The following is a 26784-nucleotide window of genomic DNA, read 5'->3' on the forward strand; positions in this document are numbered from 1 at the left end:
ATTTATGAACATTAGGTTGTAAATCATTTTCAAAAAGACTAGAAAACAGTTCCTTGGCATCATTAATCTTGCCAGCTTTGCACATACCATTGATCAGAATGCAATAGGTCACAAGATTAGGCTTTAACTGACTTTCCTCCATTTTTTTCAATAGGGTGAGTGCTTCATCGAGATTCCCCTGACTACACAAGCCATTAATCATAATTGAGAAGGTTACTATATTTGGCTGTTGACCGTGAGAGCACATATTCTTAAAGAGCTCCTGTGCAGTTTGGGGCCTCCCTGCTTGAAACATACCCTCTATAAGAGTAGAATAAGTAACAACACCAGGAACTAAACCTTTATGAGACATTTCAACAAAAATATCCTTTGCATCATCTATCATTTTGCACTTACAATATCCATTGATCAAAATGTTGTAACTAAAAATGTTAGCTATTTCATTTGTCACCATCAGATCAAATAGCTTTCTAGCCTTATCAATTTGCTTGCGCAGACAATATCCATCCATCAACGAATTATAATTGACAACATCAGGTTCCACACCTCTTTGAATCATTATCTTGATTATATTCTGTGCATTTGAAACCAGTCCTTTCTTACAAAGAGTGTCGATCAATATATTGAAGGTAAAAACATCAGGGGATATGTTCCTCCCCACCATTTCTTTCAACAAGGCCAAAGCTTCCTGGAATTGGTCTGAAATGCAAAGACCATCAATTAAGGAATTGTAGGTGACCACATCAGGCTCTACACCTCTTTGAATCATTACATTGAATGTATTTTGAGCCTCTGAAACCATTCCATCCTTACAAAGAGCATCAATCAATACACTGAAGGTATAAACATTTGGTAATATGTTCTGCTCCACCATTTCATTCATCAAGGCCAAAGCTTGGTTCTTTTGGCCTAATTTGCAAGCACCATGAATTAAACTAGTGTAAGTGATGACATTAGGTGAAATGCCCTTATTCCTCATTTGAGAGAAGAGCTCTAAAGCCTCACCAACTAGCTCATCTTTGCAAAGTGTGTCAATGATTGCATTGTATGTCACATCTGGCTCACAACCTCTATCAGCCATTTCCTTTAGTAGCTCAATAGCCAGATTTGTTTTCCCAAATTTACACAATCCCTTTACTATCACATTGAAAGTATAAACATTAGGTTGATAACCACGTGCAAGCATATCATCGAAAAATTCCACTGCTTTGTCCATTTTACTCTCTATACAAAGCCCATTAATTAAGGTAGTAAATGTCACAGTGGTAGGCTCCAATCCGAATTTGAACATCTTTCCGAAAACAGAGAAGCCAAAATCCACAAGATGTAAACGGCAGAAGCAATTAATTAAGATGTTAAGAGAATAAACATCGTGAGTGATTCCTAGCAATTCAATTGTTTTGGACATGGAAAGGACAGTGTGATATTGTTTCATTTTCACAAGGGCAGATAAGAATCTATTAAATGGAATCCTAGAAGGCAGAGGATGCTTATGAATTACATGATTGAAGGAAGCAATGGCATCATCAAGGTGGGTAAAAGAAGCAGATTTGAAATTATTTGTCAAGAAGCGTGCATCTTGAAGTGTGGAAGTAGAAGAATGGCAATAATTGGTAAATAAGAATAGGAATGGAGATTGAATGGTACCAATTGCCCCTTGTAGCTGAAGATGGAAGCTCCTGCTCTTCCTCCTCCAAGGCATCTTCATCATCATCGATCTCTCGTCAGTTGTTTTTAGGGATGGATCGGAGATTGGGAATGAGGAAAGGAAATAGAGAATCGGAAAAAGAAGGCTCTCTGCCAGCTGGTAAAGCCTCTACCTTTTTTTAAGAGTCAAATAATCTTAATTCAAAATTTTGAATCAATTAAGTCTATATATTATTGCTAAGAATCAAATAAGTCATAATCTAACGTAATATAATTTTTTTAATAATATAATATTATTTTTTAATAATAAAAATAATTTTTATATAATAAAAATTTATTTTTATAATTATAAAAATTATTTATTATATTTATATATTTTTAAAAAATTTTATAATAATTAAAATATAAAATTTTTTAATGTTTTAAATTATAAAAATAATATTAAGTTAGAATCTATTTAGCCTTTAATAAAATTATATAGTTTAATTAGCCTAAAATTTTAAAAAAATTTAAATTTATTTTTCATAATTTTTTTTAACTTCATATTTCCAGATATTGTGTACGTTAATATTGTATATATATTAATTTTGTATACAATATTGTATTAAATTCATTTTGAATAACTAAATAAATTTTTATATTAATTTTGTATACAATATTGTATTAAATTCATTTTGAATAACTAAATAAATTTTCTTTTATATTATTATAATTGTTGAATCCCACGTCAATTGTGGAAAGGGGTAATGTGCCCCTTATATGAATAATAGGCAATTCTTTCCCTTGAGCTACCTTTTGGGGTGAGTTAGGCCTGATTCAAATTTAATATGGTATCAGAGCCTCCCCATTCGATATTGGGCCTCCTATAAATGTGTCACGCACCAGTAAAATTCTGGGCGTGAGAGGGGTGTGTTGAATCCCACATCGGTTGTAGAATCCCACATCGGTTGTAGAATCCCACATCGGTTGTGGAAAAGGATAATGTGCCCCTTATAAGGGTCATAGACAATCCTCCCTCTTGAGCTAGCTTTTGGAGTGAGTTAGGCCTGATCCAAATTTAATAATAATATTAAATTATTATAACATTACTTTATATTTAATTAAATTTAGTTAAAAATTAATTAATTTTGTTAATTTTATTTTTTTAAATAAAATTTATTAATATAATTGTAGAATATTGATTTTTATTTTATTAAACAATATTCCTTATTTAATAAATAATTAGCAATATACATTTTTTAAAATATTATTATAGTCTAATTGTGTATAATATAGATGAGAAAAAAAAGTTTATTGTTTAATTTTACTCTAATATAATTAGAAATTTAAAATGACTAACTTTATATAATTTTTTTATTATTAATTACTTTATTTTAGTCTAATAAAAATTAATTTTTTTACAAAGCTTAACTCTAACTCTCATGAGAACTGTTTAGCACATTTTTATTTTAACATTTTATTTGAATAATATTACAAATTTAATTAATATCATAAAAAATTAATATAAATTATTGCAAAATAATAAAATTTTGAAATGTTAAATTCACTAAATATATTTTGCATTTTAAATTTTATTTGTTATTTATTTTATTATTAATAATATTAATGTAAATTTATAATATATAAATTTTAGCGACAAACTCAAATATTCACTATTAAAAATATTCATACTTTTGATGATCTTTTAAATGGAAGTTTTAAATTTTAGTTAGTTTTTTATATTAGATTATAAGAAATTTTAAATTTAATTTAAATAGAAAATAATATAACTAACTAATCAAATTAAATATTTTAAATAATAATAAAATAAAATAACTATATAATTATTAAATCTATGCAAATGTAGTTTTGACAATTTAAATAATAAATAGATTCTTAATTATTTATAGACATGTATAAAATAAATTATAGGTTAATTGACTTAAAAATATTTAACATTTACAGGTATTTATATTTTAATTTTAATTTAATTAACTCAATTTTTACAATTTTTAATGTAATTTTATTCCATCTGTAAATTTTTAAATTTAATTATTTAATCGGCACGTGTATTATTATAATTTTTTAATTGATTAATTAATTAAAAAAATCTAATATTTATATCATCACATTTTAATTTAAAAGTTTAAATTTTAAATAAATATATTATTTAATTTAAATAACAATATATATAAAATAATTAAAAATAATATATCTATTATAAATTCTTCATAATTATGAATGCAAAATAAAATTTATCCATATAGACAGCCTATTTAATTATTAAATTATTATTAACTTTAAAATAAAATATATAATTTAACTATAATTAAATGTGAATTAATATTATTTGAATTAGTTTATATTTAAAAGATAATAAAATATTACATTTGATATTCGAATTCTTATATTTTGATTTTTAAAATTAATTAAAATTACAATCAAATATAAATATTGGATCAATTAAATCAAAATTTAAACATTTGAATTAAAATACAAAATAATGTAAATGTTAGGTTTTTTGATAATTTAATCATTAATTTATATAATAATAATATATTATGTGATATACCAAAAATTTAAAAATTGATAAGTCAATTAAAATTACATAAGAATGTAAAAATTAAACTAACTAAACTAAAATTAAAAAATTTAGATTAAAACGTTAAACTTTTCGAATCAATTTGCATAAACTATATATATATAAAGAAAAAAAAAACTAAAATGCTCTCCAATCTCTCTGTTATAATATTATATAATTAATAATTTTCTCTTGTGAGACTATATATCTTCTCTTTTCCTTTCCCACTTCCCACCACTCTCCTCTTTCATTTTACTTCATTTATATTCCCTGCCACCGATTACCACCTCTTCAACATTGTTACCCTTATTTACATCTATTTTTTATTCTTAAATTGCTAGATTTATCTCTTGTATCTTTTCTTACACTGAAATTCATGATGTCTAAAGTTTCTACACTATGAGAGTAGTCATCAATTCTCTCAACATGTGATTTATGAATGGAGGCATCTTTTAGAATAACAGCTTCAAATAACAGCCCTTAACAAGTTCATTTTACTAATATTCTTGCATAACCCACTCTGCCCTCTTCACAGTTTCCTATCGTGCAACCTATTCTACTTAATATCTCTACATTCTAGAATTTCCAAGGCACCTCTAAGAATTGTACTTATATAGACATTTTTTAGATTAGTTTTGAGTTAATTCTCAACGTCAACCTTCATTGTATCAAAATTAGAGGTTGGATTTTTTTTTTTTTTTATCAAAGATATAGGATCTATTCTAAAAAACTCATCTCAAATTGAAAATTAAACTAATAAATATTATCTTTCATAAAAGAAATAAAGTTTAGACTATATCTTTTCTATTTGCTCATAACAAAACTCTTAATCTATTGAAATCAATGATTCATTTCAAATACACTCCTTGTCAGTACATTTCTCTATCTCACATATTCATTCTACATGTTTGTCGCTCTAAAATTTTACAATCTTCTACCCATTCATAATTGCTGGAGTGATAAATTGTAATTCCCCTTTGAATGCCTGCTCCTATTCTAAGGAAATAAACCTGCCCAATTTCTTTTAGGCAAAAAGCTAATTTTAACCCTTTAATTATTAACCAAAAGTAAATTAAGTTCTTTAAAATTTTTTAGGTCCAATCGAGCCCCTTAACTTTCAATTTTGGTATAATTATCCTATATATTATCATTTTAAGCAAATTAAATTCAAATCAATAATTGAAACATAACTTTATTAAATGGTCATCCATTAAAATATTTTTAAATTTTTAAAATTGAAAAATTCAAGAACATCATCTCTATCTTATCTTCAAAACTAACCTAAAAAATCAAAATATGTTTTCTTAATTAGCAAATCTTAATGTGAATTGTCTGTATTGTGAAACATTTATACGGTCATATATTTTATTAAATTATTTTATAATTATATTTCTGCTTATTAGGCTCTTATAAGTTTATTTCTTTCTCATAATTCTAGATTTATAGGGTCAAAATTAGTTGGGAGATTAGTAGAGTTGTTTAATATAGTTCTTGTAATACCCGGCTAGACTCCGGCATTGGAATCCGTACCTTTTGGGCGGGTTCTCTGTGGAATTAGGAATTTCACAAGATGACGGGTTATGCTAGAAGGGTAAATTACATGTTTTCTCATATGATTATCATGGTTTTAATGTTTTGAGCTAAGAAAGTTGAGTTTTGGAAAAGAAAAAGGCCAAGGGAATTTTCCCAGGTTCGGCCGCCGAAGCTCATTTTCGGCCGCCGAAGGTTGCATGGTTTCGCATGCACGTTCGGCTGCCGAAGGTGAGGCGGCTGGCCACCTATTTAAGCCATCCTTGGCCGAAAACAGGGGTGTTGCACCCCCTGTTTTGAGCCAAAGGTTAGCTCTCTTTCCCCTTGGTATGTTCATATGAGTTTTCTTCAAATCTTGCATGTTTTTACATGTTTTAAACTTGGTTTTAGAGTTTTGGAGCAAAATAAGCAAAGTTGAGCAACTTGGAGTTTTGATTTGGTTTTCCACCCATCTCCAAGTTTGGACCATTGATCCTCTCGTTCTTCAAGAGGTAAGCATGGATCCTCCTCTCCCCTTTATGTTTAAGCATGTTTTTAAGAGATTTTGGGAGTTTTAAGGTTAGTTATGCATGGATCTAGGTTTTGTGGTATTAGGTTAAAGATTATGTTCTATGATGATTTGATATGTTTATTGGAGTTTAAGTTGAGTTTTTAAGCTCCTTTATGCATGTTTGATGTTAGTTGCATGTTTGGAAAGTTGGCTTGCATGTTGATAGGTTGTGTGAGGGTTTTGGAGGCTGTGGAGAGGAAGTTGCCCGAGTTTCTGCCTTCTGGGGAAACTCAGGTTCGGCCGCCGAAAGTGGACTTTCGGCCGCCGAACCCCTTATGGAAGCAGTTTCGACTGCCAAACCCTGCCCCCGAAAGTAGACTTTCGTCTCTGGAGGCAAGGTTCGGCCGCCGAAAGTGCCGCCGAAGGTGGGTGACTTTCGTCTCTGGAGGGGGGTTTCGGCCGCCGAACCTGCCGCCGAAAGGCCTCTGTTCAGCTTTTCTTTGCCAATTTTTCCAAGCATGTTTATGATGTTTTAGGGGGTTTTTGGAGAGATATTCATAGCTATGTTAGAGTATGTTCGGTACCTCATTTGAGTCCGCCTGTGTAGGTACGGACCCAAGGAACCAAGGAGGCCCTCAGAGTTAGATTTTCAGAGACAGTCCAGCTATTGTTAGAGGTGAGTAGAACTAAACTATGTTTTAAGTAAATAAATGTTTTAGCATGTTTCATGCATCATGAATACCATGTTTATAGTAGGATGTACTGCACTAGTAACCACGAAGCTGTTGCATTGCATAATGTTGATCTATGATATCATGATGATGTGGATGGACCCAAGCGACCCAATAGCCCTATGGAAAGACCTGGCTGGGCCAGGCATTACGAAGTCCTGTGGTGCCCTTTATGGTGGTCGGGCAAATAGCTTAGGGAGTTTTGAGGTCATGTCCATCCGTTATGTGAATTGTTTGAGTTGTGATGCATTTCATTGAGAATATGTATTTAATGTTTTATGTGATTCTACTCACTGGGTTCTAGTAGCTCACCCCTCTCCCTAACCCCGTGTTTTAGGGCCTCAGAGGAAGTCAGAGCATCAGCCAGGGTAAAGTTAGGAATATGTATAGAAAGTGGACATGTACAATACTTTGAGAAGGAATGTAATAGTTATGTTTATGTTAAAAGTGATGTAATGAAAACAGTTAGAAATTGTGCATAGCCCTAAGACTATGTTGATTTCCCTTTGTACATGATCAGTATTTTATGACTTATGATGTTTATCTTTATGATAACCTTTAAGCTTGACAGTTTTATGACCCTCTGGAGTATTTGATGAGGACTCTAGTAGGCTATTTATGTTTATAGTTATGATTCATGTACAGGTCAAGCTAATTTAATGAAAAATCAAAATTTTTATGGAAATGTGTGATCATGTATGGGATTTATCAGGTACACAGAGTTCATAGTAGGCTTGCTACGGGTTCAGACGGCCTCAGGTTGACCTGAATTCTAGCGCCGGTAATGGTCCGGTTTGCGGGCTGTTACAGTTCTGATGTAATAATTTAGTTGTGTACATGTAATTTTTATTATGAATTAGAATTGTATTTTGACCAAATCTTTTTTTATAATCTCTTATTTATGATTTCTGCTATGGGAGCTGACGGTGTTGGAGATGGGTTGAAGGAGGTGGCTGCGACAATGGTGAATGGAATCTTGTTTTTGGGTCGAAAGTGTAGAGCGGGGATGGGTTATGGTTTCTGGGAAGTTGATAGAGAAGAATGATGGATGAGTGGTTGAACTGCATAAACACTACATACCATGTTTTGTATCTAGCTTTCTTTTAATTTTTTAAAATTGAAATTAAAGTTAAAATTTCTATTAAATTAAAAAACCATTAAAAATTTCACTGAAAAAAATAATATTTCACAATAAATTTTAACTAATTAAAAAAAACTGATCAAAATTTGGCAAAACCTTAATCTTAATATGTTTCAGAAATCTTACATAATATAGGACAACAAAATATACAATTATTTATATTTATAATTGGGCATATAAAGAAAATAAACATCAAATTTCAAATTTCAAAAATAATTAAAAAAATGAGTGTTTGAAAATGAGTTTAAGCTCCGTTACTGAGGGATAGTAATGGTATAAAAGTAAATTCTAATAAATGAGAAAGTAACACCTGCTCCATAGAATTAGATCATAGAATTAGATCATGCAAATTGCAGAAAAAATAATTTTTAGTAAAGTAAAAATAAACAACTAATTTGAAAAGACAAAATGCTAAGTAATTTCTGTGAGATTCTGAAGGGATGAACCTAGAAAGAAGGATAATAAAGCTTGCAATCCTGGAGCTTCTTGAGAGTGTTGCCAACTTTCCATTTATATACAATCTTTAGAGGTCTTGAGGAACTAATCAATTTTCAAGGAAATAAAACTCCTAGCAGCTCTCACAGGTAAAATTGAGGAGGTCATACGAATTGCTTCAAACTATGTAACATCCAAACACAAGCATCTCAACTGAATCAATCAATGGAAGTACTTAATACAAGATTATATACATCTAAACAACCTAGAGAAATAGAAATTTCATCGGATCAAACCCCAATAAACCAAAATTTATACCTGGAGGTTGCAACCAATGCAAATCTTAGGTGAGGAGCAGCTGTGATTTTGTGTCTTCGAGTCAAGAATGGGCGCCTTGGCCATGAATTTCTCGCTTGTTGAATCGATTGGCTCCATAGCAGCTCTGAAATGGTCGACGGTGTCACTGAGGTTCCCCTGGTAGTCCGAAGCGTTGCAAGAGGCGGAGAGGAGGTTCTGCGGCGTATATTAAAATAATAATCATATATGTATTTTTAATTTTTTGATATATTGTGATAAACATATTATCTATATTTTTAGTGAATAAATTAAACTAAAAAAAATTTAGCTAGTTCATTAATATGGATAATATTATAGTCGCAAAAAGTTTTAAATTTTCATTTATTCAACTAAAAGTTCTTAAAATCTAAATTTAAAAATAGTATTTTTATTTTTATTTTTAAAAATACTAAAAAAATTTATAGATTATTAATGAATTTTTCAATGGTAATCAATAAAAAATTCACTGATAAATGAATTACCAACATATTACTAATGGATTAGATCTATTATTAAAAATCTCGATAGTAAATTTTTAACACCAGTTTTCAAGTATATTAATAATAATAATGAATTTACTAATAAAATTTTCATTATTATTATTAACAGATTTTAAATGTATTAATACATTAAAAGAAAAATAATTTACTAATAGACATGAAATTCATTAATAAATTACTAACAAATTACAATTTTTTAATAAATCTACTGAGAGTTTAAATAATTGTTTATTAATTTAATAAGATTAAAAATTATATTATTATTATTACTAAATTTTAAATTTGTATCCAATATTTATTAGAAATACATAGAAAGTGAAAATAAGAGAAGTAAATGGTATAAAATGGGAGAAAATAATAAAAAAAGGAGAAAAAAAGAGAAAAATAAAGAAAATGGTAGAAAATAAAAATTATAAAAAAAGAATGAAGAATGAGAGTAGAGTAAAAATATTATTAGATAAATGAAAAAAAGTGAACAAATAATTAGAGAAAAAAATAAATAAAGAGAAAATAATAAAAAATATATAAATAGAAAAAAATGATAGAAAAAAATAATATTAGAAAAATTAATATGAATGAAAATTATAGAGAAAATAAAGAAAATGGGAGAAAATAAAAGAACCAAATAGAAAAAATGGAGAAAATGAAAGGAAATTATGAAGAAGGAAGTAAATAATAAAAGAGGAAAGAGAATGAGAGAAAATAGGATAAGAGATGAAAGGAAAATAATAGAAAAAATAAAAAAAAATTATGCAATAAAAGAGTGAAATACTGAATAAAGTAATAGAAAAAAAAGAAAATGAGAGAAAGGAAGGGAGGAAAATGATAATGAGAGGAGGAAGGAAAATGGAAGAGAAGAAAATAATAAGATAAATAAATGATAAAACCAGAAGAACCGGTCTAATATTTATAACCGCGAATTACTAATGAATTTATAATTTATTATTAAATTTAGAAAAAAAAAAGTCTTTTCTCTTTTTAAAAATTAATGAATTTAAAATATGTTATTAAATCCATTAATAACGGAAAAAATATGAGTAGTAAAAAAACGTGGAAATTTTATGAAATTTTATTTTAATTTTATCCAACGGATTTTCCAGCGTAAAGCTTCAATTGATAAATTTAACACTTTTTTTACTTATTAATTTGATGATAAAGTTTAGTAATGAATTTTCAAATTAGTTAGTAATTTTTTGGGCCAATTACCAATGAATTTAGAATTCATTAGTAATTTAATCACTTTTTAAAATTTACTTTGGAGTGTAGATGAGCCGAATATAACCGAATTTTGAAGAGTTCAAGTTTAGTTCATTAAAATTTTTTCGAACTCAAGATGAATTCAAGTTTTACTCATTTCGAACTCGAGTATTAATAAACTCAAACTAAGTTAGTTTAGCAAATAAATTTAGACTAGTCGAGTTTTTATCGAATTTAGTCTATATTCGATTTATTTACATATATAATGAGTTTTAATTTAAAACTAATAAATTTAAAAATAAATAATTTTAACCAAAAAAATATATATACAAATTAACTCACAAATTTAAAAGATGAGTTCTTAACTATCCAAATATATATAAGTTTTAAGAGTAATTAAAATATATAGAGCTAAACTTTAATAAATTTGGATTAGGCTCACAAAAGTATATGTAGGGGTTGAATTTATTTCTTTATGATATTAATTTCAGTTTGTTTAACCAGAATGTTCACGAGTCTATTCACGAGCCAATTTATGAACTCAAATGGTGGTCCAACACTAAAATATATCTGTTATATACCATATTGACAAAGAGGATGTTTGTTTTTCCCCTCAATTCCCATGACATTTTCCGTTGTCTATAATTTTAGTGACATTTCATCCAACCAAAAGCGGTAGAAGTCTACTAATTCTCTTACCTTGTATTCTGGGACTGTATATCCTGCGCCCTGCATTTATAGTGTAGTATAATTGTTAAAACAATTCTCAATTAAAGCACACTGGTTTATAATCATTAGTTTCATTATTATTAAAAATTATAATAACTAAGCAAAAATGAGTTACTTATACCTTTATGGTTAGAAAGGTGAAGTTGTAGTCATATCCTTGCAAGTACCTACAAGAGAAATGATAGCATTTTGAAAGGTCATTTGGCACAAAAATAAAAATAGATAAAGATTCTTAGGCATTGTAGTATAGAACCAATTAGTTTTAGTTCTCAACTCAATTTTAGGACTGAGCTCTCAAGTAAAGACTGTAGTAGCAGCAAAAAAAAATTATAACGGAGATGGTGGGTTTACCAGCAACTTAATGATTAGAAATCCATGACCTCCATTCATCAACAATCTTATATCAAAGAGATCTAGTCCATGTCTGAATTCAAGCGAAGGGCACACACATACCATGGCTTCCACCACAGGTAATTTGCAGTATTAGAAATTTTCATTTTGTGGAAGAGAATCACAGTTGATTCAAGTTAGTTAAATTACATATCTATTATATTTGGAAAAGGTAATTACCAAGTTCCGCTCTAAGATACACTTGAATGGTCAAGATATAACAACTTTAGTTTGTTGATCCCTCATTGCGCACCTTTAAAAGCCTTAGAATGAAATTATTATTCTGCGATAAATGTACTACCAATTCTGTGGTAGCATCATCAGCAGAGAACCCCTTATCAACCATTTCATTGATTAGTTGTGATGCTTTTGATAAATCCTCATGCCTGAGAAACCCTTGAATGATGATATTATAAGAATAATTATTCGGTAAACATCCTCCCTTTTCCATGTCTCTAAAAATCTTATATGCTTCGTCTATTAGTCCATCATCAGCAGAGTCCTTTCATAATTGCACTATATATATGAACATTAGGTTGTAAACCATTTTCAAAAAGACTAGAAAACAGTTCCTTGGCATCATTAATCTTGCCAGCTTTGCACATACCATTGATCAGAATGCAATAGGTCACAAGATCAGGCTTCAACTGACTTTCCTCCATTTCTTTCAATAGGGTGAGTGCTTCATCCAGATTCCCCTGTCTACACAAGCCATTAATCATAATTGAGAAGGTTACTATATTTGGCTGTTGACCATGAGAGCACACATTCTTAAACAGCTCCTGTGCAGTTTGGGGCCTCCCTGCTTGAAACATACCCTCTATAAGAGTAGAATAAGTAACACCATCAGGAACTAAACCTTTATGAGACATTTCAACAAAAATATCCTTTGCATCATCTATCATTTTGCACATACAATATCCATTGATCAAAATGTTGTAGCTAAAAATATCAGCTATCTCATTGGTCACCATCAGATCAAATACCTTTCTAGCCTTATCAATTTGCTTGCACAGACAATATCCATCCATCAATGAATTATAATTGACAACATCAGGTTCCACACCTCTTTGAATCATTATCTTGATTATATTCTGTGCATTTGAAACCAGTCCTTTCTTACAAAGAGTGTCGATCAATATATTGAAGGTAAAAACATCAGGGGATATGTTCCTCCCCACCATTTCTTTCAATAAGGCCAAAGCTTCCTTGAATTGGTCTGAAATGCAAAGACCATCAATTAAGGAATTGTAGGTGACCACATCAGGCTCTACACCTCTTTGAATCATTACATTGAATGTATTTTGAGCCTCTGAAACCATTCCATCCTTACAAAGAGCATCAATCAATACACTGAAGGTATAAACATTTGGTAATATGTTTTGCTCCATCATTTCATTCATCAAGGCCAAAGCTTGGTTCTTTTGACCTAATTTGCAAAAACCATGAATTAAACCAGTGTAAGTGATGACATAAGGTGAAATGCCCTTATTCCTCATTTGAGAGAAGAGCTCTAAAGCCTCACCAACTAGCTCATCTTTGCAAAGGGCGTCAATGATTGCACTGTATGTCACAACATTTGGCTCACAACCTCTATCAGCCATTCCCTTTAGTAGCCCAATAGCCACATTTGTTTTCCCAAATTTACACATTCCGTTTACTATCACAGTGAAAGTACGAACATCAGGTTGATAACCACGTGCAACCATATCATCGAAAAATTCCACTGCTTTGTCCATTTAACTCTCTATACAAAGCCCATTGATTAAGGTAGTAAATGTCACAGTGGTAGGCTCCAATCCGAATTTGAACATCTTTCCGAAAACAGAGAAGCCAAAATCCACAAGGTGTAAGTGGCAGAAGCAATTAATTAAGATGCTAAGAGAATAAACATCGTGGGAGATTCCTACCAATTCAATTGTTTTGGACATGGAAAATACAGTGTGATATTGTTTCATTTTCACAAGGGCAGAGAAGAATCTACTAAATTGAGCCCTAGAAGGAAGAGGATGCATATGAATTACATGATTAAAGGAAGCAATGGCATCATCAAGGCGGGTAAAAGAAGCAGATTTGAAGTTATTTGTCAAGAAGCGTGCATCTTCAAGTGTGGAAGTAGAAGAATGACAATAATTGGTAAATAAGAATAGGAATGGAGATTGAATGGTACCAATTGCCCCTTGTAGCTGAAGATGGAAGCTCCTACTCTTCCTCCTCCAAGGCATCTTCATCATCATCGATCTCTCGTCAGTTGTTTTTGGGGATGGATCGGAGATTGGGAATGGGGAAAGGAAACAGAGAATCGGAAAAGGAAGGCTCTCTGCCAGCTGGTAATGTGGTAAGGATAACAAAAGGAAATTGGGAATTCCAAAAATTTTAGCCACAAACTCAAATATTCAGCATTAAAAATATTCATACTTTTGATGATCTTTTAAGTTGGAAGTTTAAATTTTAGTTAATTTTTTATATTAGATTATAATAAAATTTTGGTTTAAATTTTAATAGAAAACTAATATAATTAACCAATCAAATTAGATATTTTAAATAACCAATCAAATTATTAGATTATAATAAAGCTTTATCTCTACCTGTTTACTTCTGAGGGCAGCCTTTCCCTATACCTTTTAAGTACGGGATGGCTTCCTCGAGCCTTGGATGTGGGTTTACTCTCCTTGTCTCTAGGGCTGGGGTGAAAATACTGTGTTTTTCTATTTTTGCTTTTACATTTCTAGATTTGGAGCTTCATGGTGAGAGTATTTTCAAGATGTGATATCACTCTTCCGACGACTGAGGGAGCTGTGGTTTGCTTGCATATATTCTTTTTTGTAGGATGGGTTCAAATTTTCTAGGGAGGTGACATATCAAGATGCTATTAATGCCACAGATATGACTCTAGTCTTCGAATGGTTATAAGAGAGAGGCTGCTGTTAGCTCTGCTCTCTCCAACTTACTAAATCTCTAGCACTTTAAAAAAAAATTAAATTTACAAATGGATCATAAATAGACTTTTGTCCATTTGTTTAAATATTGTTTGTATTTTTTTTTTCAAACGAAAAATAATTTGTTTATGATACAAATGGATTTATAAACAGAATAACCATTTATGATATAAACAAATTTGATATTCGTTTATATTTTTCATTCACATATTCCCTATTATTTAGAAATGAAATTTCACATATAAACGGATAATCTTTTTGTAAATCCATTTATAATATAAACCTTATAAATCCATTTATGATACAAATGGTTAATCTATTTATAAATTTGTTTGTAATTCAAATGATTTATCCGTTTATAAATCTATTAATGATACATACAATTAATCTATTAATGAATTTATTTGTAATTCAAATGGTTAGAGATAATTGAGTCGAGCCAACATTTCTAAAGTTCAAGCTTGCTTTTAAAAAAATTTTTACAAGTTCGAATTCGATTCATGAAATATTTAACGAACTTTAACTTGAACTTGATTCGAGCGTGGCTCGTGGTGAGCTTGCATTCAAGCTGAATTATTAGTTAGAGCTTAGAAATAGTTTTAAAATAAAATTAAATAAAAATATCTAAATTTTCTGATGGCCCTATATAAGAATATCATAATATAATAAAAACCAGGTACTAATATTGTACGGAGGAGAGACCTTCTCTTTTTATAGGAAATGATAACTCTTCATCTCTTATAATTTACCAATGTGATATTAAAATTAAATGAATGTAAATATATTTATAAACAGACAGTAAAATTAAATGACACAAACTGATAGATAACTATATACTCATTATACCTATTTTATATCGGTCAAATAGTTATATGCATTCCAATAATAGACATTATTTCAAAGTGTTATAACAGAGAAAATCATCTTGCATGAATAACAGTTTCAACCAAAGGAGAAATACAATATCATGAATGTTTCTTCAATTTTAGCTTCAAAAGTCTTAAGAGTTTAAAAGACATCTTATTGTAAAGATATGAATCAACAATTTCTTAATTTGTATTGATAATACAGTGATTTTTCCATTGGCAATCCAATAAAAATTTATTGGTAAATGAATTAATAATGGATTACTAACAGATTACGATCTGTTGTTAAAAAGTTCGATGGTAAATTTTTACCAACGACTTTTAATTTCATTAATAATACTAGTGGATTTATTAACGGAATTTTCATTATTATTACCAACAGATTTTAAATTGCTAACTGATTTTAAATTATTAACAAACTTTAAATCTGTTAGTATAAAAGAAAAATAATTTATTAACAGATGTAAAATCTGTTAGTAAATTATCAACGAATTGCAATCCATTAATAAATCTATTGAGAGTTTAAATAATTTTTTATTAATTTAATAAGACTTAAAATTATATTATTGTTGTTACTAAATTTTTAATTTATATCTTAAAAAGTAAAAATAAAAAAAATAAATGGTATAAAATGAGAGAAAATAATAAAAAGAAAGAAAAAAAAGAAAAATAAAGAAAATAATAGAAAAATAAAAATTATGAAAAAGAAGAAAGAGTGAGAGTCGAGTAAAAAGATGATTAGAAAAATGAAAAAAATGAACAAATAATTAGAGAAGAAAATAAATAAAGAGAAAATAATAGAAAAAATGTAGATAGAAAGAAATGATAAAAGAAAATAAAATTAAAAAACTAACATGAATGAAAAGTATATAGAAAACAAAGAAGATAAAAGGAAAGGAAAGAAAAAGATGGAAAAGAGTTGGGAGAAAATGAAAGGAAAATTATGAAGAATGAAAAAAATAATAGAAGAGAAAAGAAGATGCGAGAAAATAGGATAAGAGATAAAAGAAAAAGAATATAAAAAATAAGAAAAAAAACTTATGAGATGAAAAAATGAAATGAAAGAAAGTAAGAGAAAAAAGAAAGAAAATGAGAGAAAGAAAAAAATGGAAGAAATGTAGATTATAAGATGAATGAATGATAAAAGCAGTGTTATATTTATAAACGTGAATTACTAATGAATTTGCAATTCGTTACTAATTTTTTTTTTTTAAGAAAAGCAATCTTTTTCTCTTTGAAAATCACCCATGGATTTGAAATATGTTAGTAAATTTATTGGTAACCGGAAAATGTGAATTGCAAAAAAAAATGCAAAAATTGTTTGTAAAATTTTATTTTAAATTTATTAATGAATTTATCCGCAGATAGCATCCGTTGATAAATTCAATATTTTTTCTTTATTTATTAATTTGATGATAAAGTTTAATAATGAATTTTCAAATCCGTTAATAATTTTTTGGACAAATTATCTATGGATTTAGAATTTATTAGTAATTTAAAGACTTTTTAAAATTTACTTAGGGTGTAAATGAATCGAGTAGAGCTGAATTTTGAAAAGTTTAAATTTAATTCGTTAAAATTTTTTTAAGTTCGAGTCGAATTCGAGTTTTACTCATTTCGAATTTGAACCGAGTATTAATAAGTTCAAACTTGACTCCTTTAGCAAATAAACTTAGACGAGTTAAGTTTTTATCGAGTTTAATCTCGAATAATTCACCAATAATTCAATTTATTTACATGTATAATGAATTTTCATTTAAAATTAATTAGTTTAAAACTAAATAATTTTAACTAAATAAGTATATATACAAATTAGCTCCTAAACTTATAAAGATGAGCTCTTAACAATCCAAATATATACAAGTTATAATAGTATAATTAAACAATATAGAATTGAACTTTATAAAATTTAGATTTGACTCATGAAAATATATGTAGAATTTAAATTTATTTCTCTTATGATATTAATCTCAGCCTTCTTAACGAGACTATTCAGGAGTCCATTCGCCAGCCTGCTCATGAACTTGAACACCAGCCGAACTCGCGAACCTTGACGAGACGAATACTATGGAGTTTCAGTTTGTCTCATTTACTAAACAAGCCTAAAAATTAAGTTTGAATTTGATTCGTTTAGAAATCGAGTCAAATTTGGACGAATTTTTATCTCATGGAATCTCGAATAGCTCACAAACAATTTATTTCATTTACACCTCAAAATTTACTAACATATTAAAATTGTTAGTGATTTACTAACGGATCTAGTGAATGTTTACACAACTTTTTATATTTAATTATCAAAAGATTTCCAAATTCGTTAATAAATCTGTTAAAATTACTAATGTACATTGATAAAATTTGTTAGTAAAATTTGTTGACAAAAGTATCAGAATTATAATTTTTCCTTTTAGCATGTTGCCCACTATCTCGCTTGAACCATTAAAACGATATATTGCATGATACTGAGATTTTGTAGCATAGAAAAATATATCAGTTTGCTAACAATAAACTTCCTTTTATATTTAGTTTTGTATGAGTAGCTCTAAAACTGATATTTTGATAAAAGCGACTCCAAAATCTTGTAACTGGTTGCCTCTGTGATTTCTGAACAAATCACCTCTTGAAACTCAGCTATCTCTCATTCTCCTATCAATCTAATCAGAAGTGGGGTATAAGAACCTCTAGTAGGACTCATAGTCTGATTGACATTGATTTATCTCTCTTTAAAGCCAAATAAATCATTATATTGCCGCTTTGAATTTGCCCTCCAAAAAGTATAAATGTCCCTTTGGTTCCAAAATCTCCAGTAAACCACTTTATTTCTCTGCAACCAAATATAACACTTTCACAAACTAAACAATATACTGCTGAAAGGAGAAAAGCAACAGCCAAAACAACTTTTCTTGCCTAACTTAACTAACATCTCAAACAGTAAGAAACAATGCGTTTCACATTCATAACACCACACAAATGTATCGCAAAATGCACCATGTAAATAACTCAAATGGTGTTCCAACACTAAAATATATCCGTTATATACTATATTGACAAAGAGGATGTTTGCCTTTCCCTCAATTCCCATAACATTTTCTGTTGTGTATAATTTTAGTTACATTTCATCCAACCAACAGCGGTAGAACTCTAGTGATTCTCTTACCTTGTACTCTGGGACTGTATATCCGGCACCCTGCATTTATAGTGTAGTCTAATTGTTAAATCAATTCTCAATTAAAGCACACTGGTTTATAATCATTATTTTCATTATTATTAAAAATATAATAATTAAGCAAAAAAGAATTGCTTATACCTTTATGGTTAGAAAGGTGAAGTTGTAATCATATCCTTGCAAGTACCTACAAGAGAAATGATAGCATTTTAAAAGGTCATTGAGCACAAAAATAAAAATAGATAAAGATTCTTAAGCATTGTAGTATGGAACCAATTAGTTTTAGTTCTAACCTCAATTTTAGGACTGAGCTCTCGAGTTAAGGCTGTAGTAGCAGCCAAAAAAAATCTGTAAAGGAGATGGTGGGTTTACCAGCAACTTGATCATTAGAAATCCATGACCTCCATTCATCAACAATCTTATATCAAAGACATCCAAGTCCATGTCTGAATTCAAGCGAAAGGCACACACATATCATGGTTTCCACCACAGGTAATTTGCAGTGTTAGAAATTTTCGTTTTGTGGAAGAGAATCACAACTGATTGAAATTAAAAATGATATTTGAAGAAGTTAGTTAAATTACATATCTATTATATTTGAAAAAGGTAATTTCCAAGTTGCGCTCCAAGATACAATTGAATGGTCAAGATATAACAACTTTAGTTTGCTGATCCCTCATTGCGCACCTTTAAAAGCCTCAGAATGAGATAATTATTCCGCGATAAATGTACTACCAATTCTGTGGTAGCATCATCAGCACAGAACCCCTTATCAACTATTTCGTTGATTAGTTCTGATGCTTTTGGTAAATCCTCATGCCTGAGAAACCCTTTAATGATGATATTATAACAAAAATTATTTGGTAAACATCCTACCTTTTCCATGTCTTTAAATACCTTGTACGCTTCATCCATTAATCCTTCTTGGCAAAGTCCTTTCATAATTGCATAATATACATAAACATCAGGTTGTAAACCAATTTCAAAAAGACTAGAAAAAAGTTCCTTGGCATCATTAATCTTCCCAACTTTGCACATACCATTGATCAAACTGCTATAGATCACAACATTAGGCTTCAACTGACTTTTCTCCATTGCTTTCAATAGTGTGAGTGCCTCATCGAGATTCCCCTGTCTACACAAGCCATCAATCATAATTGAGAAGGTTACTATATTTGGTTGTTGACCATGAGAGCACATATCCTTAAAGAGCTCTTTTGCATTTTGGGGCCTCCCTGCTTCAAACATACCCTTTATAAGAGTATGATAAGTAACAGCATTAGGAACTAAACCTTTATGAGACATTTCATCAAAAATCCCCTTTGCATCATCTATCATTTTGCGATTACAATATCCATTGATCAAAATGTTGTAGCTAAAAATGTTAGCTATTTCATTGGTCACCATCAGATCAAATACCTTTCTAGCCTTATCAATTTGCTTGCACAGACAATATCCATCCATCAATGAATTATAAATGACAACATTAGGTTCCACACATCTTTGAATCATTATTTTGATTATATTCTGTGCATTTGAAACCAGTCCTTTCTTACAAAGAGTGTCGATCAATATATTGAAGGTAAAAACATTAGGGGATATGTTCCTCCCCACCATTTCTTTCAACAAGTCCAAAGCTTCCTTGAAATGGTCTGAAATGCAAAGACCATCAATTAAGGAAGTGTAGGTGACCACATTAGGCTCTACACCTCTTTGAATCATTATATTGAATGTATTTTGAGCCTCTGAAACCATTCCATCCTTACAAAGAGCATCAATCAATACACTGAAGGTATAAACATTTGGTAATATGTTCTGCTCCACCATTTCATTCATCAAGGCCAAAGCTTGGTTCTTTTGGCCTAATTTGCAAACACCATGAATTAAACTATTGTAAGTGATGACATGAGGTGAAATGCCCTTATTCCTCATTTGAGAGAAGAGCTCTAAAGCCTCACCAACTAGCTCATCTTTGCAAAGGGTGTCAATGATTGCATTGTATGTCACAACATCTGGCTCACAACCTCTATCAGCCATTTCCTTTAGTAGCTCAATAGCCAGATTTGTTTTACCAAATTTACACAATCCCTTTACTATGACATTGAAAGTATAAACATTAGGTTGATAACCACGTGCAACCATATCATCGAAAAATTCCACTGCTTTGTCCATTTTACTCTCTATACAAAGCCCATTAATTAAGGTAGTAAATGTCACAGTGGTAGGCTCCAATCTGAATTTGAACATCTTTCCGAAAACAGAGAAGCCAAAATCCACAAGATGTAAACGGCAGAAGCAATTAATTAAGATGTTAAGAGAATAAATATTGTGAGAGATTCCTAGCAATTCAATTGTTTTGGAAATGGAAAGGACAGTGTGATATTGTTTCATTTTCACAAGGGCAGATAAGAATATATTAAAATGAACCCTAGAAGGCAGAGGATGCATATGAATTACATGATTAAAGGAAGCAATGGCATCATCAAGGCGGGTAAAAGAAGCAGATTTGAAGTTATTTGTGAAGAAGCGTGCATTTTTAAGTGTGGAAGTAGAAGAATGGCAATAATTGGTAAATAAGAATAGGAATGGAGATTGAATGGTACCAATTGCCCCTTGTAGCTGAAGATGGAAGCTCCTGCTCTTCCTCCTCCAAGGCATCTTCATCATCATCGATCTCTCGTCAGTTGTTTTTAGGGATGGATCGGAGATTGGGAATGAGGAAAGGAAAGAGAATCGGAAAAGGAAGGCTCTGTGCCAGCTGGTAAAGTGGTAAGGATAACAAAAGGAAATTGGGAATTGTTTATATGCGCCACATTTTGTAATTTTTTATTAATTTAAAGATATTATTTAATAACAAATTAAAGTTATCATTTTATAATAATAATTTTTTAAATATAAATCCAATTAAGTCTTTACTTTTATTTAAAAGTTAAATAATTTTAATTCAAAATTTTAAATCAATTAAATCTATATATTATTATTATTACTTAAGAATTAAATAAGTCGTAATATTATTTTTTAATAATATAATATTATTTTTAATAATAAAAATATTTTTTACATAATAAAACTTTATTTTTATATTTTTAAAAATTATTTATTATATTTATATATGTTTAAATTTTTTATGATAATTGAAATACTAAATTTTTAATGTTTTAAATTATAAAAATAATATTTTATTTTTAAAAAATAATATTAAGCTAAAATCTATTTAGCCCTTAATAAAATTACATAGTTTAATTAATCTAAAATTTTAAATTAAATTTATTTGACTCTTAATAAAAATATACAGACTTGATTAAATTTATTTTCATAATTTTTTTAACCTACTTGATATTTCTAGATATTGTGTATGCTAATTATATATATATATTATTAATTTTTGTATACAATATTGTATTAAATTCATTTTGAATAAGTAAATAAAATTTCTTTTATATTATTATAATTTTAAATTATTATAACCATACCTTATATTTAATTAAATTTATTTAAAAAATTAATTAATTTTGTTAATTTTATTTTTTTTAAAATAAAATATTATAAATATAGTTGCAGAATATTGATTTTTTATTTTATTAAATAATATTCCTTATTTAATAAATAATTATCAATGTTTTTATTTTATTAAATAATATTCCTTATTTAATAAATGATTATCAATGTATATTTTTAAAAGTATTATTATAGTCTAATTGTAATTTGTATATAATATAGATGAGGAAAAAATAAATAGTTTATTGTTTAATTTTACTCTAATATAATTAGGAAGTTTTAAATTTTAGTTAGTTCTTTATATTAGATTATAATAAAATTTAATTTCAATTTAAATAGAAAATTAATATAATTAACCAATTAAATTAAATATTTTAAATAATAATAAAATAAAATAACCATATAATTATTAAATTGGTGCTTAATTATTTATCATTTTATATATCTTGAATTCTTTTTTTTTTTGAATCATTATATATCTTGAATTCTACCATTATCATTTATAGACATATATAAAATAAACTAATGTTTAATTTCTTAAAAAATTGTGCGTAAAATATAAATTTTTTAATTTCAATTTAATTAGTCCAATTTTTATATTTTAGTGTAATTTTATTTTGATTATTTAATTAGTATGCTATATGTATTATTATAATTATTTTTTTAATTAATTAATTAATTGAAAAAACTTAATATTTATATTATTTGTATTTTAATTTATACGCTTAAATTCTGAATAAATTAACTCAATATTTATATTTAGATGTAATTTTGATAAATTTTTAAAATTAAAATTAAAAATAAATAATTTAATTATAAAATATGTAGTTCGCGTCTTTAAATTTATTTTACAATAATAATTATAAATATTCTATAATAAATATATTATTTAATTTAAAATAGTAATATATATAAAATAATTAAGAATAATAAATTTAAAATAGGAATATATATAAAATAATTTAAAATATTCCCTACCATTCTCCCCTTCCATTTTCCTTCATTTATATTCCCTACAACGATTACCACCTCTTAACATTATCACCCTTATTCCCATCCATTTTTTTATTTTTAAGTTGCCAAATTTATTTCTTGTGCCTTTTCTTACACAGAGATTCATGATATTCAAAGTTTCTACATTCATAAATTACATGTTGAGAGAATTGATTGCTACTCTCAACCTCTAGAATAAGAGCTTCATGGAACACCCCTTAAATAAGTCCATTTTTACTAATGTTCTTGCATAACCCACTTTGCCCTCTTCATAGTTTCCCATCATGCTATCTATTCTACTCAACATCTCTACATTCTAGAATTCCCAAGGCTTATCTTCTCTGACAAAACTAACACTTCCATTTGCCATGGATGCAGAATAAAAAAAACTTCAACAATTACGCAGCAAGCAAAAAGACAAATACCATGTATAAACAAAAGCTCAAAGAAAATTTTATCGAGTATATTACAAGGTTTACAATGTGCTAAACACAAAATCTCGCTTAATGTACAGCTGAAAGGAGAAAAGAAACAACCAAATCAACTTTTCTTGCCTAACTTTTCTCAAACAGTACGAAACAATGTATTTCGCCTTCATAACACCATACAAACAAACGTATCACAAAATGCACCATATAAATAGCTCAATAGGTGGTCTAAAATATATTTGTTATATACCATATTGACAAAATGATCATACTTGATTGTATTATTATTATATCATAAAGATATATCATACAGAGATGATTTCCTAAGTATTTTTCCTTAATATACAGCCATTGTAACTAATTTACTATCACATGATTCAACAATCTCACAACTAAAATTGCTAGATTTCTGTCAACCAAGAAACCGATAAAGAAAAATGGTAGATTTCTGAACCACTACACTTGTATTATGGGGCTGCATATCCTGCACCCTGCATTTATAGGGTAGTCTAGTTGCTAAATCAATTCTCCATTAAAGCCCCACTTGTTTATAATCACTATTTTCATTATTATTAAAAATATAATAATCAAGCAAAACTGAATTGCTTATACCTTTATGTTTAGAAAGGTGAAGTTGTAATCATATCCCAGCAAGTAGCTACAAGAAAATTGATAGCATCTTAAAAGGTCATTGAGCACAAAAGTAAAATAGATAAAGATTCTTACGCATTGTAGCATGGAATCAATTAGTTTAGTTCTCAACTCATTCTTAGGACTGAGCTCTCGAGTTAAGGCTGTAGTAGCAGCCCAACAAAAATTGTACGGAAGATGGTGGATTTACCAGCAACTTGATCATTAGAAATCTATGACCTCCAGTCATCAACAATCTTATATCCAAAGAGATCTAGTCCATGTCTGAGTTCAAGCGAAAGGCACACACATATCATGGTTTCCACTGCAGGTAATTTACAGTGTTAGAAATTTTCATTTTGTGGAAGAGAATCATAGCTGATTGAAATAAAAATGAAATTTGAAGAAGTTAGTTAAATTACATATCTACTACATTTGAAGAAGGCAAATTACCAAGTTTCTCTCCAAGACACCCTTGAACGGTCAAGATATAACAAATTTAGTTTGTTGATCCCTCATTGCACCCCTTTAGAAGCCTCAGAACGATTTCGTAGTTTGCTTAGAATGAGATCATTATTCAGCGATAAATGTACTATCAATTCTGTGGTAGCAGCATCAGCAGAGAACCCCTTATCAACCATTTCGTTGATTAGTTCTGATGCTTTTGGTAAATCCTCATGCTTGAGAAACCCTTGAATGATGATATTATAACAACAATTATTTGGTAAACATCCTACCTTTTCCATGTCTTTAAATACCTTATACGCTTCATCCATTAATCCTTGTTGGCAAAGTCCTTTCATAATTGCATTATATACATAAACATCAGGTTGTAAACCAATTTCAAAAAGACTAGAAAAAAGTTCCTTGGCATCATTAATCTTCCCAACTTTGCACATACCATTGATCAGACTGCTATAGATCACAAAATTAGGCTTCAACTGACTTTTCTCCATTGCTTTCAATAGTGTGAGTGCCTCATCGAGATTCCCCTGTCTACACAAGCCATCAATCATAATTGAGAAGGTTACTATATTTGGTTTGTTGACCATGAGAGCACATATTCTTAAAGAGCTCCTGCGCAGTTTGGGGCCTCCCTGCTTGAAACATACCCTTTATAAGAGTAGAACAAGTAACAACATCAGGAACCAAACCTTTATGAGACATTTCAACAAAAATATCCTTTGCATCATCTATCATTTTGCACTTACAATATCCATTGATCAAAATGCTGTAGCTAAAAATGTCAGCTATTTCATTGGTCACCATCAGATCAAATACCTTTCTAGCCTTATCAATTTGCTTGCACAGACAATATCCATCCATCAATGAATTATAAGTGACAACATTAGGTTCCACACCTCTTTGAATCATTATTTTGATTATATTCTGTGCATTTGAAACCAGTCCTTTCTTACAAAGAGTGTCTATCAATATATTGAAGGTAAAAACATCAGGGGATATGTTCCTCCCCACCATTTCTTTCAACAAGGCCAAAGCTTCCTGGAATTGGTCTGAAATGCAAAGACCATCAATTAAGGAATTGTAGGTGACCACATCAGGCTCTACACCTCTTTGAATCATTACATTGAATGTATTTTGAGCCTCTGAAACCATTCCATCCTTACAAAGAGCATCAATCAATACACTGAAGGTATAAACATTTGGTAATATGTTCTGCTCCACCATTTCATTCATCAAGGCCAAAGCTTGGTTCTTTTGGCCTAATTTGCAAACACCATGAATTAAACTATTGTAAGTGATGACATGAGGTGAAATGCCCTTATTCCTCATTTGAGAGAAGAGCTCTAAAGCCTCACCAACTAGCTCATCTTTGCAAAGGGTGTCAATGATTGCATTGTATGTCACAACATCTGGCTCACAACCTCTATCAGCCATTTCCTTTAGTAGCTCAATAGCCAGATTTGTTTTCCCAAATTTACACAATCCCTTTACTATCACATTGAAAGTATAAACATTAGGTTGATAACCACGTGCGACCATATCATCGAAAAATTCCACTGCTTTGTCCATTTTACTCTCTATACAAAGCCCATTAATTAAGGTAGTAAATGTCACAATGGTAGGCTCCAATCCGAATTTGAACATCTTTCCGAAAACAGAGAAGCCAAAATCCACAAGATGTAAACGGCAGAAGCAATTAATTAAGATGTTAAGAGAATAAACATCGTGAGAGATTCCTAGCAATTCAATTGTTTTGGACATGGAAAGGACAGTGTGATATTGTTTCATTTTCACAAGGGCAGATAAGAATCTATTAAATGGAATCCTAGAAGGCAGAGGATGCTTATGAATTACATGATTGAAGGAAGCAATGGCATCATCAAGGTGGGTAAAAGAAGCAGATTTGAAATTATTTGTCAAGAAGCGTGAATCTTCAAGTGTGGAAGTAGAAGAATGGCAATAATTGGTAAATAAGAATAGGAATGGAGATTGAATGGTACCAATTGCCCCTTGTAGCTGAAGATGGAAGCTCCTGCTCTTCCTCCTCCAAGGCATCTTCATCATCATCGATCTCTCGTCAGTTGTTTTGAGGATGGATCGGGATTGGGAATGAGGA

The 26784-nt window shown here is 29.4% G+C and overlaps 4 protein-coding genes across 8 annotated transcripts in view; all 4 read right to left on the bottom strand.

Moving 5' to 3' along the window:
* Positions 1-13442, bottom strand: part of LOC110607929 (pentatricopeptide repeat-containing protein At3g22470, mitochondrial) — a 30052-nt gene extending 16610 nt beyond the window's left edge. For 3 of the 5 annotated variants that reach the window (XR_006352099.1, XR_006352098.1, XM_043960314.1), the window contains exon 1: positions 12294-13442. Coding sequence is in view for 3 of the 5 variants with exons in the window: in XM_043960314.1 (XP_043816249.1) it covers positions 12294-13425 (1132 nt within the window). In the remaining 2 variants the exon portion in view is untranslated. Of the gene's footprint in view, positions 1-11267; positions 11297-11417; positions 11464-12180; positions 12203-12293 lie in introns of those variants that run through there. The other 2 variants (XM_043960313.1, XM_043960315.1) reach the window with 2 other exon arrangements.
* The window catches only part of LOC122724659 (pentatricopeptide repeat-containing protein At1g63330-like), a 32242-nt gene extending 10843 nt beyond the window's left edge, over positions 1-21399 (bottom strand). The window contains exons 1-2 of the mRNA XM_043960298.1: positions 19342-21399; positions 18796-18841 (exon numbers count right to left, since the gene is read on the bottom strand). Of these exons, the coding sequence (XP_043816233.1) occupies positions 18824-18841; positions 19342-21324 (2001 nt within the window). The 5' untranslated portion in view covers positions 21325-21399 and the 3' untranslated portion in view covers positions 18796-18823. The remainder of the gene's footprint in view (positions 1-18795; positions 18842-19341) is intronic.
* LOC110607925 (putative pentatricopeptide repeat-containing protein At1g12700, mitochondrial) lies at positions 4-26784 on the bottom strand. The gene is made up of 3 exons (XM_021747097.2): positions 25415-26784; positions 25247-25316; positions 4-123 (listed from the first exon to the last, which is right to left on the bottom strand). Exons 1-2 carry the CDS (start codon positions 26733-26735, stop codon positions 25270-25272), a joined length of 1368 nt encoding a protein of 455 aa, XP_021602789.2. The 5' UTR covers positions 26736-26784; the 3' UTR covers positions 4-123; positions 25247-25269.
* LOC110607926 (putative pentatricopeptide repeat-containing protein At1g12700, mitochondrial) lies at positions 24719-25102 on the bottom strand. The gene has a single exon (XM_021747098.2). The coding sequence runs from the start codon at positions 25100-25102 to the stop codon at positions 24719-24721; it is 384 nt and encodes a 127-aa protein (XP_021602790.2).

This window comes from Manihot esculenta, chromosome 9 (assembly GCF_001659605.2).
Source record: "Manihot esculenta cultivar AM560-2 chromosome 9, M.esculenta_v8, whole genome shotgun sequence".
Lineage (NCBI taxonomy): Eukaryota > Viridiplantae > Streptophyta > Magnoliopsida > Malpighiales > Euphorbiaceae > Manihot > Manihot esculenta.